The 17,061-nt window shown below is 29.1% G+C and overlaps 1 protein-coding gene across 2 annotated transcripts in view; it reads right to left on the bottom strand.

Moving 5' to 3' along the window:
- Positions 1–12,112: 12,112 nt before the first annotated feature.
- Positions 12,113–17,061, bottom strand: part of LOC107439347 (acetylcholine receptor subunit alpha-like) — a 210,056-nt gene continuing 205,107 nt past the window's right edge. Inside the window, exon 9 of one of the 2 annotated variants that reach the window (XM_016051913.4) lies at positions 12,113–13,887. In XM_016051913.4, the coding sequence (XP_015907399.2) occupies positions 13,690–13,887 (198 nt within the window). In that variant the 3' untranslated portion in view covers positions 12,113–13,689. The remainder of the gene's footprint in view (positions 13,888–17,061) is intronic. The other variant, XM_043046031.2, reaches the window with a different exon arrangement.

Genomic DNA, 17,061 nt, shown 5'->3' with positions numbered 1-17,061 from the left:
GTTTTATGCAATTATGGATATTACTTTGCATATTTCAAGAGCTTCAGAGCATATAAGTGATTTTCTCTTTTTTTTCTTCGTGACACTCAGTTTACAACAGTTTGGTTTTGTTACATCGTGCACGTAGCGTCGTTTGTATTTGGCGCACTATTTTAGCTTCCATACCTTGTTCTATTTTTCTTAAGAGGTGTGATGAAAATTAAATACGGTGAATAATTTGATTTTGGGCAAAGTAATAAGGTTGAGCCGCGATGGCTCAGGGGATAGAGCGTTCGCCTTCTAATAAGGCGAACTGGGTTCGAATCCCAGTCGATACTAATTCCGAATCCGGCTTGCACCGATTACAGTGCTGACGTGAAACATCCTCAATGGTAGACGGTTAGAGTCCCCTTGCCGTTTGTCTAACCATGGGAGGTTCTCGTGATCTTCCTCTTTATGTAACGCAAATGCTGGTTAGCTCCATCGAAAAGTCCTCCACTATAGCAAATTTCTCCCAATACTCGATCCAGGAGTTCCCTTGTCTTCTGGATTGGATTCAAAGTTACAAGGTTACGGAGTTGAACATTAGTAGTCGTAAACCACAAGAAAATTGGGTCAGCAGTTCAACGACCATTATTAAATGAAATAAAGTAATAAGGTTTTGCCGTGGTTGCTCAGGGGAAAGATCGTTTGCCTCCAGGTTCGAATCTCAGCTAAAGCTGGTTGATACGAATTCCTCATCCGGCTCGCATCGCAGGTTTCCTCTCCATGTAACGCAAATGCAGGTTAATTCCACCCAAAAATCCTCTATGAAGGTGAATTTCTCTCAATACTTGATCCAGGAGTTCCTTGTCTTCTGGATAGGGTTCAAAATTGCAAGGCTATAGAGTTGAACATTGATAGCCGTAAGCCCCAAAAATTGGGTCGACTGTTCAACGACGGTTATATATATAAAAAAAAAAGTAATAAAGTTATTTCAAGTTTCAATTAATCCTCATAATTATTCTTCACTAGTGATGCATATGTCAAGACTTTGATTTCATGAATCGAATACTTTCTGAAATGGGTTTTTCGGAAGGGCTCAACTACTGTCCTTTGGATGCCGATAATGGTGGCAAAACGTTTTTCGTTTGCTGAGGCTTTTATTCAGGGGAAGAGTCAAAAGAAGCATTTTAAAAGTGCTTTATTTTTCCTTCCATCGTTTCAAATACTTTTAGACAAGTTTGCGAAAAGCTCAAAAATATTTATTTACTTGCTTGGACAACTCATTTTTGCATGTGTTTGACTTTTTTTGAGGCTGACAATTTTCTCCCTTCTTTTACGCTTTTCAAAATTGGAATATTAACTTTGATATTTTATCATCGGTGCTGAAAAGCCAATTCATATTGGCCATATCAATGTCCAAAATCGTTACCTTGTAAGTTTGAACTCAACTCATAATACAACTTCTGGATCAAGAACTGGGACAAATTCACCTTTCGTGGATGACTTGCTGAGTGAAATTAGCCTATATTTGCTTTACACGAAAATCGCCATCTTGATCGTAATTTAATTCAAGTTCAAATGAAATTCTTGTACATGAAAGTTCAAATTTTGAACTTCTCTTCTAATTTTCCAATGTAAACAAATAGTGGATATAAGGGAGACATATTTATTGTTTTAAATGCAACTAATAATATTCAAAATGAGCGTTATTTAGCCATAATAACAACTATTTATTTAATCAAAATAAGTATTTAGGTGGAGAAAAACGAAATCCTTATCAAAATAGGACGAATCACTATTGAGGGAAGGGATTTAAACACATTAAACAGTTTTATTACCAATAAAGCTTTAAGTTTTTAAAGTGAAAGATCTAACTTCAGTCAATTTGAAGCTTCCTCCACTTTCCTCTGAAAATCAATCCAGTTTTGAAATTTTCAATCCCGATGCTTTTTAATAGTCACTAGTTAAATTTTAATAATTTTTTTTTATTTCACTTGATAACAGTTTACGAGCCATATTATGTACGCTTCTTATTTCAATTTCGATAGGAATTATGAAAATACACATTAGAGGTGTGATTACCAAACAGCCTCTATAAGCAAATAATAAATTGAAAATATGTAAAGATGGCTGATTTAAAAATATATAAAAAAGTAGACAAAAGTAGAAGTGGAAGTTTTGGCAAAATTTAACAAATTTAGTTATCAGATTTATTTCAGCGGTATTGTTGTAATAATACGTATTTTTAGAAATATGAGTAAAAATTACACTATTTTCAATAACATTTAAAAAAAAAATATGTAGTAACGCATCAATAACTCTCGACGACAACAGAAATATATCGATTTTGTGCGGCTATTGGGAAGTCGTAAACTTTGGACGACCGGTTGCATGTCTTTAGATAACTGTTTGGCAGGTTTGGAATTATTTCCATAATTATAGAAGGACGGAATGATGGACGCCGAAGCAAATAGCAACATTTGTGACAGAATAATGTCAAACTTCAATACATTCGACAGCACATCAGCGTGCAAAATCTTCCATTCGTCTTTTGGAAACCAATGAAACAGTTTGTAACAAACGGAAAATTAACTGTAAGGATGTTCTCAATATCTTTTATTTTTTGTTTAATGTAACTCATGTAAGCGTTCACTGTGCCAGATTCATATACTAATTGCATGATTTTGCATATTTCTTGATTCGGAGCCTCGATTGGTTGTTATCATACATATTTGCATATTTCTTAACACAAAACCGTGATTTGTTGTTATCTTACATATTTGAATATTTCTTGACCCGAAACCGTGATTGGGTGTTATCTTACATGGTTGCATGTTTCTTGGTACGAAACAGTTATTGGCTGCAATTTTACATGGTTGCATGTTTCTTGACCAGAAACCGTGATTGGCTGTTATCTTACATGGTTGCATGTTTCTTGGCACGAAACAGTTATTGGCTGTTATTTTACATAGTTGCATGTTTCTGGATCCGAAACCGTGATTGACTGTTATCTTACATGGTTGCATGTTTCTTGGCACGAAACAGTTATTGGCTGTTATTTTACATAGTTGCATATTTTTTTTGACACGAAACCGTGATTTGTTGTTATCTTACATATTTGAATATTTCTTGACCCGAAACCGTGATTGGCTGTTATCTTACATGGTTGCATGTTTCTTGACCCGAAACAGTTATTGGCTGTTATTTTACATAGTTGCATGTTTCTTGACCCGAAACCGTGATTGGCCGTTATCTTACCTGGTTGCATGTTTCTTGGCACGAAACAGTTATTGGCTGCAATTTTACATGGTTGCATGTTTCTTGACCAGAAACCGTGATTGGCTGTTATCTTACATGGTTGCATGTTTCTTCGCACGAAACAGTTATTGGCTGTTATTTTACTTAGTTGCATATTTTTTTGACACGAAACCGTGATTCGCTGTTATCTTTCATATTTTCATATTACCTTTTACATCTGTAACGAATCGTAACTACTCTAATGTAGATTGGCTTTCAGAAATTAAAATTTTCCTCCTCGTATTAATCTTTTGGAAGTGAGTGCATTAAACAAGAGCAATAAAAGCTAATAAGTAATAAATTTTCATAAATTTTGAGTCTGTAAAAGATTATTCCTTTTATCCTTAAAACGATTCCTTTTATCCTTAATACGAATCTTTCTTTATAAAGTTAAAAGATACATAGATTAAAAAAAATAGGTGAAGAGAAATTAAGTATCAAAATGAATTAAAGATAAAAAAAAAATTATTCGACTTAATGAAAGAAATTATACGAAAAATATACGTAAATTCTATTTTATGAAATTGTTAAGTAAATGAGTTAGTAGTTTTAACTAAAAAGAGAATATAGCGTAAGCTTTAGGAAGGAAACTAAATCTTTTGCAGCTTATAGAAGCAGCTATTTTAAATATTTGTTTTCTTGAAGTGTTCTTTTTTCATTTAAATATAATTTATAAATTAAAATGTTAAGTTTTTGTGAAGCATAAAATTTGTGAAACTAGGAGTTAAATGTAAAAAAAATGTACAAAAAAGTAGAGAAATTTAATTTCATTATTTTATTCAAAGAATTTACAAATCAAAAATCACATATTAAATGGCACATGATCAAAATTAAAATAAAAAAAATTCAAGATATAAAATGCTTGGAAGTAAATAAAAAAGTTTTTTTCATCAAAAAATCTTTTTTTCCTTTATTTTAAATAATTTTACTTATAAGATTTTTAGGTTGGTTGCTTACTTATCAATTATGGGTTAGAGGTTTTGCTGCTGAAAAATCCTCCCTCGTAAATTATGCCATAAGAAAAATAAATCACAATAATTGATTTTAGTTTTAAAAAAAGTGCCGATATAGAAATATGATTTGGAAAAGGTTATAATGTTTAGGATAAAAAGTTTTATTTTAAGTTTTATTTTTGAAATAGATTTTTAGAATTAAATATAATTCTTCGATTTCCAAAATTTAAATAATGGATATTAAACGCAAAAAAGTAATTTAAATTATGTTATAAAAGTATTTAAGTTTTTTAAATGAGAAAAAAATATAAATACATGTATTTTTTAAAAAATAAATAAAGCTGTTAAACACATATTACGGACTAAAGACCTCTTAAATTACAATTTCGAATGTGAGGTATTAGTAATATAATTAATTAAAAAATTATTAATTTAGAAAATTCAAAATTGGTTGATCAAATAAAAGAATTAATATTCAAGAGTATTCATTTGTTTATTTAGTATTAAGAGTTACAATAAAAAAAGATTTAATAACTTTTTTATTCGGTAACAAATGATAAAAATTTTCAGCTAAATATTTTTTAATATTTAGTATTTCAAAACGTATTAAGAAAGCATTTACCGAGTGGCATGTGCATTAACAAAGTATCGAAAGATTTCAGCAACCAACATTAAAGTTACATATTCAAATATAAAGTTAAAACAATATGACGAATATAAAATCACTTTTCATTTTTTTTAAATGTGTTTTAGTTGAATAGTATAAACAATTTAAAGTGATTAGTGCACAAAACAGGTACAACAAAGAAACATAATAATATGAACTGCAAAATATTTTAAACACACATAGATTATAAAGTGTTAAAAAACTTTACACATTGTTAGTGAACATCAATATAATAAAGGATAAAACTGCGATGAAGCACACATCATGTAACGACACTATAGCTCCCAATAACTAATTGTCAAAAAATACGTGTACAGTGTATTTTCCTTCATTTGTTTATTTTGAAAACTATCATACCCTTTCGGTAAGAGATATTCTTAACACATAGTTTTCAGCAAAGTAAGCATATTGTAGACGCAAGTTCTAAAATGTAGGGCCTAAAGTTTATAAGGCTTTTTTTGGCAACAGGAGGAGACGCAGACGATTTGAATCAATTAATTACCCGTTGGCCAAAGTTCTGTGACACTTCTCCTATAAGTCACGCGTACCACTTTGAAGAGTTCCGATTTCGTTAGGGTTAGAAATTTTTAGTCCAAAAGTCACAGCACGAAATTTTTGAAATGACTGGTCCCACTCCTGCCAAAATTATAACTGACAAATGGCGTCAGTTTAAACACAGATTGTTCTAAACATCAAGCAACCTAAATTAAAGGTTTTTATTACGTTCTATGCTTCACTAAAACCAAAACAAGTAAAACTGTTCAGTTATAGCGTAATTTACGCCAAAAAGTAGAATCAATTACTTTTGATTCGCATTAACTGTTAGGAAATGTAGCTTTTCAATTTTGTTTTTACTGTTGTATTATTTTGTTTTGCTTTCGAAGTAGAATAATTACGCGTGAGTACTGAAATGCATAATTCTTCGATGGAGCCTTGTCGCATTATTTCAAACAAAGCGTGGAAATGATCATTCCAATAGGAAAAAGAGTTTTAATACATATATATAAACAGTAAATGAACAGGTAATGAACAGTAAACCAATTTTCTTTGATATGAATAAATAAGTATTTTAGCAAAGGCTGTAGTGGAGAGAAACAGAACTTCGGGGAAAAAATGGCTACTTTTTTTTTATCCTGCAACAAAACATAGTACAAAGAAAACGATCATAATTTCATAAGTAGTTCGAAAACTAAAATTACTTTTTTATCAAACCGAAGTGCTAACAAATTCTAATTTTTTTAATTAGTTTTTTCGTAATCATCTGGATTCATTTTTATCATTTAAATAAATTACCAAAAAGTGACATAGCAAAATAGCGAATTTAAAAAAAAACAAAACACTGTGCTTTATAAGAAATTATTACTTTAACATAATACAACCATTAATTTCGTAATAGGAAGAGAGTAAATTATTCATACTTATATTCTATTCTATTTTGAATATACCACTACAGCCTGAGTTAAATTGATTTTGACAATAGACATATTTCTTAAAACAAAAATACACAAATAGAATAAATTGTGCAAAAGGTGAATTTTTACCTAGATACACTACCGCTCACTAATTTCAATATACCTAAGTTTTTCAATAGATGCACAAAGTATTAACCTCCTGCATTCATTGATGATATTTACTTTTTTTTAAAATCAAATTATATTATGCACTTTAGAGTTAACAACAAAATTTTATCTCAAAACTTCTCAAGTAACAACAAATTAATTCTCTTAAGAAATAATTACTGCCTCACACATTCGGGGGATTTTTTTGGCTAGTTTGTTCAAACTTTTGAACTCAATATTATTCCAATTGCATTGGAATACCTCCCACAAATGATTTTGTCTTTTAATATTTTTTCCAGTGAAATCTGTTAAGTTGACCCATCTGTCAAAATTTACCTCTATTAACAAAAACGGAATTGATTAGGAATATTGAATACAAACCTATTGTCTATTTTGTTTGTTTACAAATTTCGTCAGGAGTGTAATTGATTGTTATTCTTAAACCCTTTATAATTTGACCGAAGAAATAAAGTTTTTCGGAAAATTTTCTTATTATGTGATGCATTAAAATTTCAATGAATTGGTAAAATAGTATTAAAAGCTACCTTTAAGTTCTTTGACTATTAAAAACTTTTGTAACAAAAGTGGTTTGTAAGTGTAATAAAATGAACTTTGAAATGTTGAAGCGATGATATAAATTTTCTAAAAGCACATATATTCCTTAAGAAATTATTTAAAACTATACATCACTAATTGGTAATTCATGCGTTATTTATGAATAACATGGTGTTTATAACAAGTATTTTGATACACAACACACGAGTATTTTGATCATTCTGATGCAGACATTATAAACTTTCCCTAAAAAAATATTTTGTGGAAAATGTGTTAAAAAAGATATTTTTATTATTTTTACGAGTAATGTTTAATACAGATGTTAATGATAAGTAAAAGTGGCCTGTGAATACTGCATTGAAGGACAGTATTTTGCGTGCTTTCAGTGAATAACATGGTTCTATTGAAATTAATGAGAAGTAGTGTACTATTATTTCAATTATAAGTTTTGTAACAGCAATCTTTGTTTAACGTAAGTCTTTGTTTTTAAGGTTCAGAAATAGGAAGTAAAAATAGAGTACTAAACATTAATCATATTTAAAGAATTATGAAATGGTGCAATTGTTAATGTCGCACTACATCTATACAATTTTTGATATTGGCTATGGTTTGATATTTATTAAAGATATTAAAAATTGGTGTAATAACTGAATTTTTAATCAAGCAAAGCAATTAAATCTGAAATAAATCTCAAAAAATTTAAAGATCATATAAAGAACATATAATTTTTTTTATGTTAAAGACTATATTAACATTTATAAAAGAAGATATAAGTTAGAGTTAGCGGCGTAAAGGAACATTAAAAACAGAGACTTAGTTTTAGTAATTTTTTAAAACTAATAAAAATCGAGCAATTGAAGACAAATGATTACATAAAATGAAATGTTTTTGCATGAAAAAATAACTCTCAAATTTCTATGAGAATTTATAAAAAAATATGCAAAATTCTAATTTTTTGTAACTATTCGAGAAAGTTACTTGTCTACAATTAGAATGATAGTAGAAAAGATTAAGATTCTTTCAATGATTTCATATAAATTTTAGTTATGATAACTAATATAATTACTCTAGACCTAAATTAAGTATTAAAAATTAATGTTATACTCAGTTTTATTATAAAATGATAAGTTCATACTTATAAAAGTTAGTTTAATTAATTTCACTTTCGTAGAATAAATTAGAACTATATTTATCTTTAATGAAAAAAATGTTTCTCTTTTTAACTAGTACACTCTAAGCACTGTAGAAAATGCATAAGATAAAAATCCTTGATTAACATGTATTTTACGAAGTTAAGCTTAGTAACATTTCACCAAAGAAATCCAATAGGAAAATGCAGTTAAATGCAACATTCGCAATATCCAGTTCATATCCATTTCTTAGTAAATATTTGTCGTTTGCAAATAACTTATTTGAGGGAGAATTTTCTCATGAAGAATCTCAGGCAGAAATCGTCTGTTTTTAAGAACGATAACGATGAAAGATATCGATGGATGCTAAACTGAATGACGCACCGTTGCCAAATACTAATATGAAAAGTGATACGTTTAAATGATGAGTGTGCTGTGACTTTTAAAATCGTGTTTCAACCTCTACGAACTCGGAGTTGTGAAAGTGTAACATCGTTTCTCAAGAAACTGGTGCGCGTAATTTAAATTCCTCCTACTTCTCAAACGTGCATACGTTGCAAGCTAATGCTAAGAGAAGTGCAGCAGACATCTTTGGCCAACGTTTTATTCATGACCAATCAATCAAATTTAGGACAGGTTTGAATTTATAAAATTTGGAATCTTTTTTTCATCTACTTTTGGGCGTACGAAATCAGCGTCGCCTAGAGAGTGCATCAAATTTATTAGCATCCACCGTATCAACCATCGAAACGAGAATAATATATCTTAATAAAATAGATAATAATTAATCAACAGCCATACACTGTAAGTAAACACTTAGAGTACGCTCATTGAAAAGTACATAATTAAACTTAAAAAAACTGGGATGTACTTTATGATCAATTGTACTTTAGTATCAATTGTAGGATGTACTTTATGATGTGAACTTTATGATCAATTTACTATACCAATAAATGGTATAGGCAACTAAGGAAACTAAACAAGAAACATAAGAAACTAAAACAAGATTAGATTTACTCATCAGTAAAAGATTAAAATTATGACTCATAAGAATTTTTTGAATGAAATTCGATAACTTTTTACAGTTTAGATGGCTTAATTTAAAAGAAAAAACTCAATAAAATGCAACATAAAATAAATAACAGACGTATGAAGTTTTCAGTGACTTAGACATGTCTTACTTATAAAAGTGAACTTTATGGAGTTAAACACACCTTAGCATCAAGTTTATTTTTATCGAACATTGTTTCTGATTTGTTAAAGCAATGGCTATTCATTTCTGTTAGTTAAATTCCTTATTTTAGTGTAATTGCTATATGATCTTAATAAGCATAAATAATGAATAAATGCTTCAACTGTTTAGAAATTAATGATCAATTAACATTTTTTACATGACTATAACATTTTAAAGAATATTTTTGTGCAATACAGAATGCAATATGGCACAAGTTTGGAAGCAGTGGCAAAGTAATTTTGCATAGGTAAGCATATATAACATATTTAGCCATAAAATGAGAAATAAACATTATTTATGTGTTACATAAGTATTGAAAATTCGATTAAGGGTATGTATTATTTAAATAATCTTAAATAATACTTTTTCTGGTACATGTTATTTCCAACATTTTCTTCTAACTTTCTTAAATTTTATTAGTTAGACAAAAAAAATCTTTTTGATATTATGAACTTTTTTTTAATAACAACCTGTAAATTATCAACAAATAATAGCAGATAATGAGGCAAAATGTAGTTATAAGGAATAACATCAAACGGTTGAGCCATTAGCATGGTGGTAGGCATAATTCATCGAGTGGAATCTGTAATGGTTTTAATACGACGCATTAGTGTTCCAAAGAGCATTTCAACAGCTTGCAAAAATATATCCTTGGACCCTTGGTTCTATAAGCTTAACATTGTTGCAAAATGAGAGAAAAAATACATAAAATACAAACTAATGATTCTCGTTTCGTAGATCAACTCTTCAACTATGCCAAACGATAAAAAAAGAAAGTATTTGCACAAATCTGGTAACAATAAGAGTGATGAATTATTCATGGTAAATCCTTAAGTGCTTCTTTCTATTGGCGATAGAATGTAAGAGTAGATTGGTTCAGAGATAATAAGCTCGCCATTCATCGCCTATTGCATTTTTCATGGAATGGAAGTATGTCTATTAAGGAAGCAAATCTTCAGTCGTTTCAAAACGAGAAAAACATACCTTCTTTCCTTCTTATTTCACACGATTCTGATATTTTTTTGGCGTAGTTGAAAAGTTGTTGTACTTCAACCACAAGAGAAAAAAATATTCTTAAATACCTAGTAGATTGAAAACTTTTTCTAAGTTTCAGTGTCAATTAGAGAAAGTGTAAAGCAGAATTCAATTAAGGTATTTTCATTATGTTTTTTAGTGCCTTATCACTTTAAAAAAAAATTCGAATATCATTACTGTGCTCGATTTTAACTAAGATGGTGTTCGAGGTTGAGCAAACTTAAAGTCATGAATTATTGGTTATAAAAATAAAATCAAGCTTTTTATTAAAAAGAATTTTTATATTATTTGAACTTAAAAGTTAACTATGATATTTTTGAAAAATGATAAAATCTAAAATGGTTTAAACACACAAAGTTTCTATCATACTTTCATTTTTAAATAACATGATCAAATCGAATTTCTAAATTCCATTTCACTACATTTTTATATTTTCTTCTTTTCTAAATAAAATATTAAATAAATATTTCGCAGCAAATAGTTTGGATTAGAAAGTTTCCTCATTTTTGTTTTAGTATTGATGGTGCAAGTCAGTTGATCACATTAGGTAACTAAAACATTATTTTTTTTAATTTGATCCACAAAAACTCCGTTTGATCCAACATTATCACAGGTAAAAGTCATTTCAGTGTGATGACAATAAAGTTTTCGTTTAATGATTATTCATTTCAAAAAATAATTTTTCTTCTTTTAAAAAGAAGAACTTTAAAATTTATTTTGACAAGTTTAACCATAGTAAATAATTGATATTTGACCAGCATTTTCCATCTTAAAGATCTTTCGTATTAAGTGTGTGATGCAGAGTAATTCGGCAATACATATTCAATATGACAGTTAAGTAGGAATAAAACACTCTATAGAGGTTATTTTTCATTAAATTAGGCTTCGAATTACTATCAAAATATAGTTTTACTGCTTTAAAAACCTTAATTGTTTTCTTGAAAAAGCGTCAGAATTTAAGGTGTTTCTTCCCTGACAAAATGCAATGTAACTCAAGGCGCTCCTGCTCATTTCTTGACCAGCATCGTTTGCCAGAAGAACAAACAGTTCTCCAGCCAGTGAAGTGAAGTTATTATAAATTTAAAACTGCACGGGCTTATGGACTAGATGTTACTTTCTATCAAGTGGGATAAGAAAAAACATAGTTTATTTATAATATATAACATATTTTATGTAGTTTTAACCATTTAAAATTTCAATATGATTCATTTTCATATGCTCTAGGCTTAAGAAACAGCATGAAAAAGTATTCTGACATATTTTTTAAATTGACTGACTTTAAAGATATTCTGTTTTTAAACGATTAAAAATATTTTCTATCCTTTTATTTAATTCAAATAAATCCTCACTCATTTCTTGTTACATGTTTATTTTTTTTCAAATAATTACTTCTAACGAATATTCGTCACCCGTTGTGACACAAGTTTTCCATTTTTGGCCAATAATTGCCTTTTTAATTTGAAATGTAATGCGAAAAGCGTGAACTGCATAGAGTTTCCATTTGAAAACTGAAAGGGTAGAAGGTGACTTTGTTAATTTTTATCAATGATAAGGATTTGATTTACTATTTGGCAAATAAATAGTATTTTTCATGATGGAGAACTTAATTGAATAACCGAATTTAATTTTATACATCTTATGCTGTAGTTTCCATAAGTGAGGAACACCATACTTTTTTTTTTAAAAAATTCTTAACTGCTAAATAAAAAATATTTGTCTTTTTCTCTTGTGGTTTATAACTACAAAAATAAAGAAAAACAAAAAGATATGCAATGAATCAGCCATTTTGTTTTTAGTTTGAATAATTTAATTGATACAGATATCGTCTGCCAATATCAGAAAAATTTTGGCCTTTAAAAATTACAATATAAATAAATATTACTGGAATATATTACTGGAAAATATTACTGGAATACTTAATTGCTTCTCATAAAATGTTTTCGTGAAATTAAAAAGAACTTAGAACAATTTAGAAATTAATTTTTAGATAGTATTCCTTTCATTAAGGGAATAAAACTAACGTAGAGTCAAAAGCAAACGCAAACGACTTCAAAAAGAATTGTGACTTTTTCCTTTGATCTTCAGACGTAAATATTTATTGATTATACATTAATAAATGCTACTTTAAAATAATAATCTCGCAAAATTTTCTCAAGAGATTTTTTATCTAGTTGAAAAAAAGAATTGAACTCAACATTAAAATTACGATGCTCGATTATCTTTTATCTAATCTAAATTCATTTCCCTATAAAAAGTAGATAATTAAGTTTTTGGGCGGATTCCATTTTCCAACCATCTGCCGTCAAATATAAAATTCGTATGAAATTTTTGTTTTTTGTCAATATTAATACTTGTTTCAAACTTCAAAAATTGCTTATGATTTGATAACATTTTGAGAACATTGAAAATTGATGGTGATATTTATTATAAAAGAGTCTTCGTAAATTAATTTGTAACTGAATTATGCTAAAGTAGTTTTTTTGTGCGTCAGTTTCTTCTGAAATTTTTTGAGAAAAACAAGACACTTTTACGAAATTGGTTTAGTATAAGATGCTGAAATTACTTGGCGGCATATTTATAGGAACTTTTGTTTTGAAGGTATTAATAATTTTTTATAATTTTTTGAACATAATAAATGGTAAACTGTTTTGTAAAATACATTGAAAAAAAATATTGAAAGTTAGTTAAATGACTTTTTAAAAGTTTCTGTTTGCGTATTAGCTAAAATTGCGTGAGCTTAAAGAACAGCAAATGAATATTAGAATTTGATAGAGAGGCGTACAAGAATATTTAGAAATAAACTGAAGAAATGAAAGATCTAGAAGAAATAAATATTTGACATTGTACGTTAAGCTTTAAAACGAGTAAGTCACAAGCAAAAATAATATAGCTATGCATATATGTTTTGCATTTAGGTGAAAAAAAGAATTACATACAGACATGTATTGTATTGTAACACATTTATACAGAGCTCTTATGACCAATATGTTAGATCAATATTAAAATATACGTATTTTTCCTATAAATCAGTATTTATCTCTTATATTTCTTCATTACTGATAGTTATATAGTTTTGTTTTTAAGAATACTAGGATTAAACTAAGAAACAAGCTTTAAAAAAACAAAATGGCTAAATCATGACGAAGAATTTATCACCCAACTAGGCAAAGCAAGCAATATGATCCCGGTAGTCTGAATATATATAGATATATCAGTCTGGACGACGTTGTCTTGAGTAGTGGTTGGCGACGATGACTGCAAGAAAGGACTATTCTGGCACCACAAGATATAGAAGTCACGTGAGGCCTCTATGGTGGTGAAATGTGGCTATGGCGACCTCTGACATTATCATATCGATAGGCTCGCGTGTGTCATACAGCGTTGGGGCATGTAGGATGATTCCACATGTGCCGACCAGAACGGCCACCGAGAAGATCCACAGGAAAAGTCGGTCCAGAACCATTGCCACGTATTTCCAGTCCTCTTTCACCTGCTCAAGAATCCAAAACAAAGATTATCTCACACAAAAAGAATGGTTTCACTGGGAAAGATGCATTCATAGGCAGTCAATCATGATTCAAACAAAACTTTATTCTAATGAAATCAAAAATGCGTGTAGCAAGGTTTGTACAATAAAGAAGAATTAATATATCTTAACTAAAAATTTAAAAATCGCACACAGGAAGAATAATCACAGAAATAATAGCACATTACTATAGAATCAATCATAATCTATAATAAATATTATTATCTTTGCTTATCAACTGAGCTTTTTTTGTTTCAAGATTTGAATTGTTAGTAAGAGAAAATAAATCTGAAATAAAGAATCTCAAAACAGAGAGAAATACGATTCACTACAAAATGAAGAAAATTGTGATCTTCTTACGACGATCACTGGTTACCCATTGGCAAAATGGTTGTTATCTAATTTTTTTTTGGAAAAGAAGCTTTATTGTGTTTTAATCTTGGACATCTTTAACTGTTAATCCTGAACTTCTCGGTATACAATTTCGCGGACATATTTAAATGCAGCTCAGACACATTCTGTGTAAATTCTTTTGATGACTGAATAGACACTGAACAGCCAATCGAGATCAATATTGACATTTTCGGAATGGTACAATGGTGTTTGATGGAGATTGTAAGCTGCATCATACACCCGTTTCGGATTCACAAGTTCATACATGAAATATGATTTGAAAGCTAGGCTTTTTTAAATTTTACATGAATAGTGAATGAATCATTTATATTGCGTGGAAGACAGTCTATGCGGTATTGTGCAAGTTATTGGGTACGTTGACAATGGATCCTTTTATCCCTAACTGGTGATCAACACTCAGTTCTCGTATTTGCATGAAAGAGGTTCGGAGAGTTACCATTCGCTCATCGGCAGGGTTCAATTTTCTCAACCACTTAGGTACTTTCGTGAGGGACGGGTTTTATGCTTGCGTTTGCGAACGGAATCCTTTCGTTTTTCCGTTTGTGTGTAAAGCTTAAGGTATTTCCGTCTACGTTCTTTGGCTTTGGCTTTTTCAGCCTCGGTAAGTTTAGGCCTTAGCATCGTTTTTTTCTTGCTGCAACTCTAACTTTTGGGACCATGTCAATCAGTTTGGATCCGCTTTATTTGAGATATTCACCTGAATTAGTATTGAAAACGATCGAGTTTGAATTGTTGGTTAGAATTTTTGATTCTTAATTAAAACAATAAAAACAATAATGATGCATAACAAACATTTCTCCCTCCCCACAAGATTTCAGAGAATATATACTCACACAAAATGGTGCTAGGAATAATACTTAAACTTTCGTGATTCCATTATTTATTTAAGACCATAAAATATAATTAGTAACTGAAACTGAAAATATGAGAGCTAAGATTTTCAAAATTAATACTAAATCTATTTTAATTACTGATGGAAATGTTTTCTGCTAGTTGATGAATGATTCTAAAATAAATGTTATTCACATGAAAAGAAAAATTGTACTGGGAAGGATGCAGTTTGAATCATTCATATATTATATAAAACTTAACAGTATTTATTTAACAGTGGAAACTGAAAATCTATGCAAGAAGATTTGCTCGATTAAGAAAAGAAAATGCCTCCCAACTTATTATGTAAATTTGTTTTACTTAGGTACTATACAACGGTTATTCACACGAAAAGAGAGTTTATTTCATTGAGATGGAACGATTAATGTAAGCTCAATAAAATTTAGTATAAACTTTTGTTAGTATTCTTTATTAATTCATATTGAAAGTATATGCAGAAAGATTAAGACTATTAAGAAAAAGAAATATACACCAATTAACGATGAAAATGTCATCGATCTTTCTCAAGATTCCATAACAAAGGTACATAATAAATAGGTCTAATGCGTTTGTCTCATTCATAATTCATTTGCGTTAATATAAGTTCATTCATAATTTATTTGTGTTAATATTAGCTCATTCAATATCTATATACGCAACAAGATACAAAATGTCTTATCTTTCTCAAAAATCAGAAATAAAGATATTTTCGTAGAAAAAAATAATTTTATTGAAAATTATGTAAAAATAACCCTTAACTCATATTAAAATTTAATTATTTTTGTTTGTTAATTGATACTGAAAATATATGCAACAAGATCAAGGCTATCAAGAAGATAGAAATGTCTTAAGATTCTAAAATAAAAATGATGGAACGTGCATTTTAAACAAATTTTCGCACTTAGTAAAAATTTAGCATTTAATTTATGATGAAACTATTTTTTTTTTCATTTAGTCAGCAAATTAAAGTTTATACAGTTAAAAAAATTCTCCTTAAAACCTGTAGCAATCTACAGTTACAAGAAAAAAACTTTTACATTCATAAACCCATTAGAAATTGGAAAAGATTTTTACCATTTTCTACTCATTAATATACTCCCTTCCGCTCTTATTTTGAAGAGAATAGAATGAAGTAAAACTTTGCAACTTTCTTTCTGAAAATTTCATTGTTTAAAAAAATGTGGTTTTGCTTAAATTATTTTTCGAAAAATGGGATGTAATATGGAGTGTTAAAAACAAAACTTATCTCTTCAAACTTTAACGAGTCAGTTGCTACAATAATAAAATCAAGACTTGTGGAACAATTTAATCTTGCTTGTTCGATGCATAGCTGTTGCCACTGACTTTTATAAAATATTAAACAAAATTCTTATTTCGCAGACGAGAATTTAATTGAATCGCCTAACATTCATTTTAACCTTTGGGTGCGATTGCTTCCGCTCCAGAAAACGATTTAATTTTCCAAGAAAATTTATCCACCCGTATGTTTTAGGAAGCCCTAATAATTTTTCATGTTCTGAATTTTGCTTTTTGATGAAATAAGAAAGTTTGTTTCTTGACTTTGGCAACGTGGGCAAAATAAAAGAGGAATTGTAGAGAAAAGGCCGATTGTCACCCAAGTTCTTTGTTATGTAACGAAAGGAAAAGGAAATAAAAGGACCCTTAGAAAATTTCTATTTTTGTTTGCTAAGATGGTTCAACCAACTTGAAAGAAAAAGACTGTTCGTCTTTTGTTTGTCATTCATATTATAGAAGAAAAACTTTTGTTTGTTGTCTTTAATAATAATGGCATTTGTATTTTTTTATATGATTAAGTAAGTTTGACCAGTTAAGTGTTAGTTTGACTAATAAAAATAT

Source organism: Parasteatoda tepidariorum, chromosome 10 (genome assembly GCF_043381705.1).
Source record: "Parasteatoda tepidariorum isolate YZ-2023 chromosome 10, CAS_Ptep_4.0, whole genome shotgun sequence".
Classification (NCBI taxonomy): domain Eukaryota; kingdom Metazoa; phylum Arthropoda; class Arachnida; order Araneae; family Theridiidae; genus Parasteatoda; species Parasteatoda tepidariorum.
The sequence above is the reverse complement of the archived record's forward strand: the minus strand, read 5'-3'. Positions and strand labels throughout refer to the sequence as shown.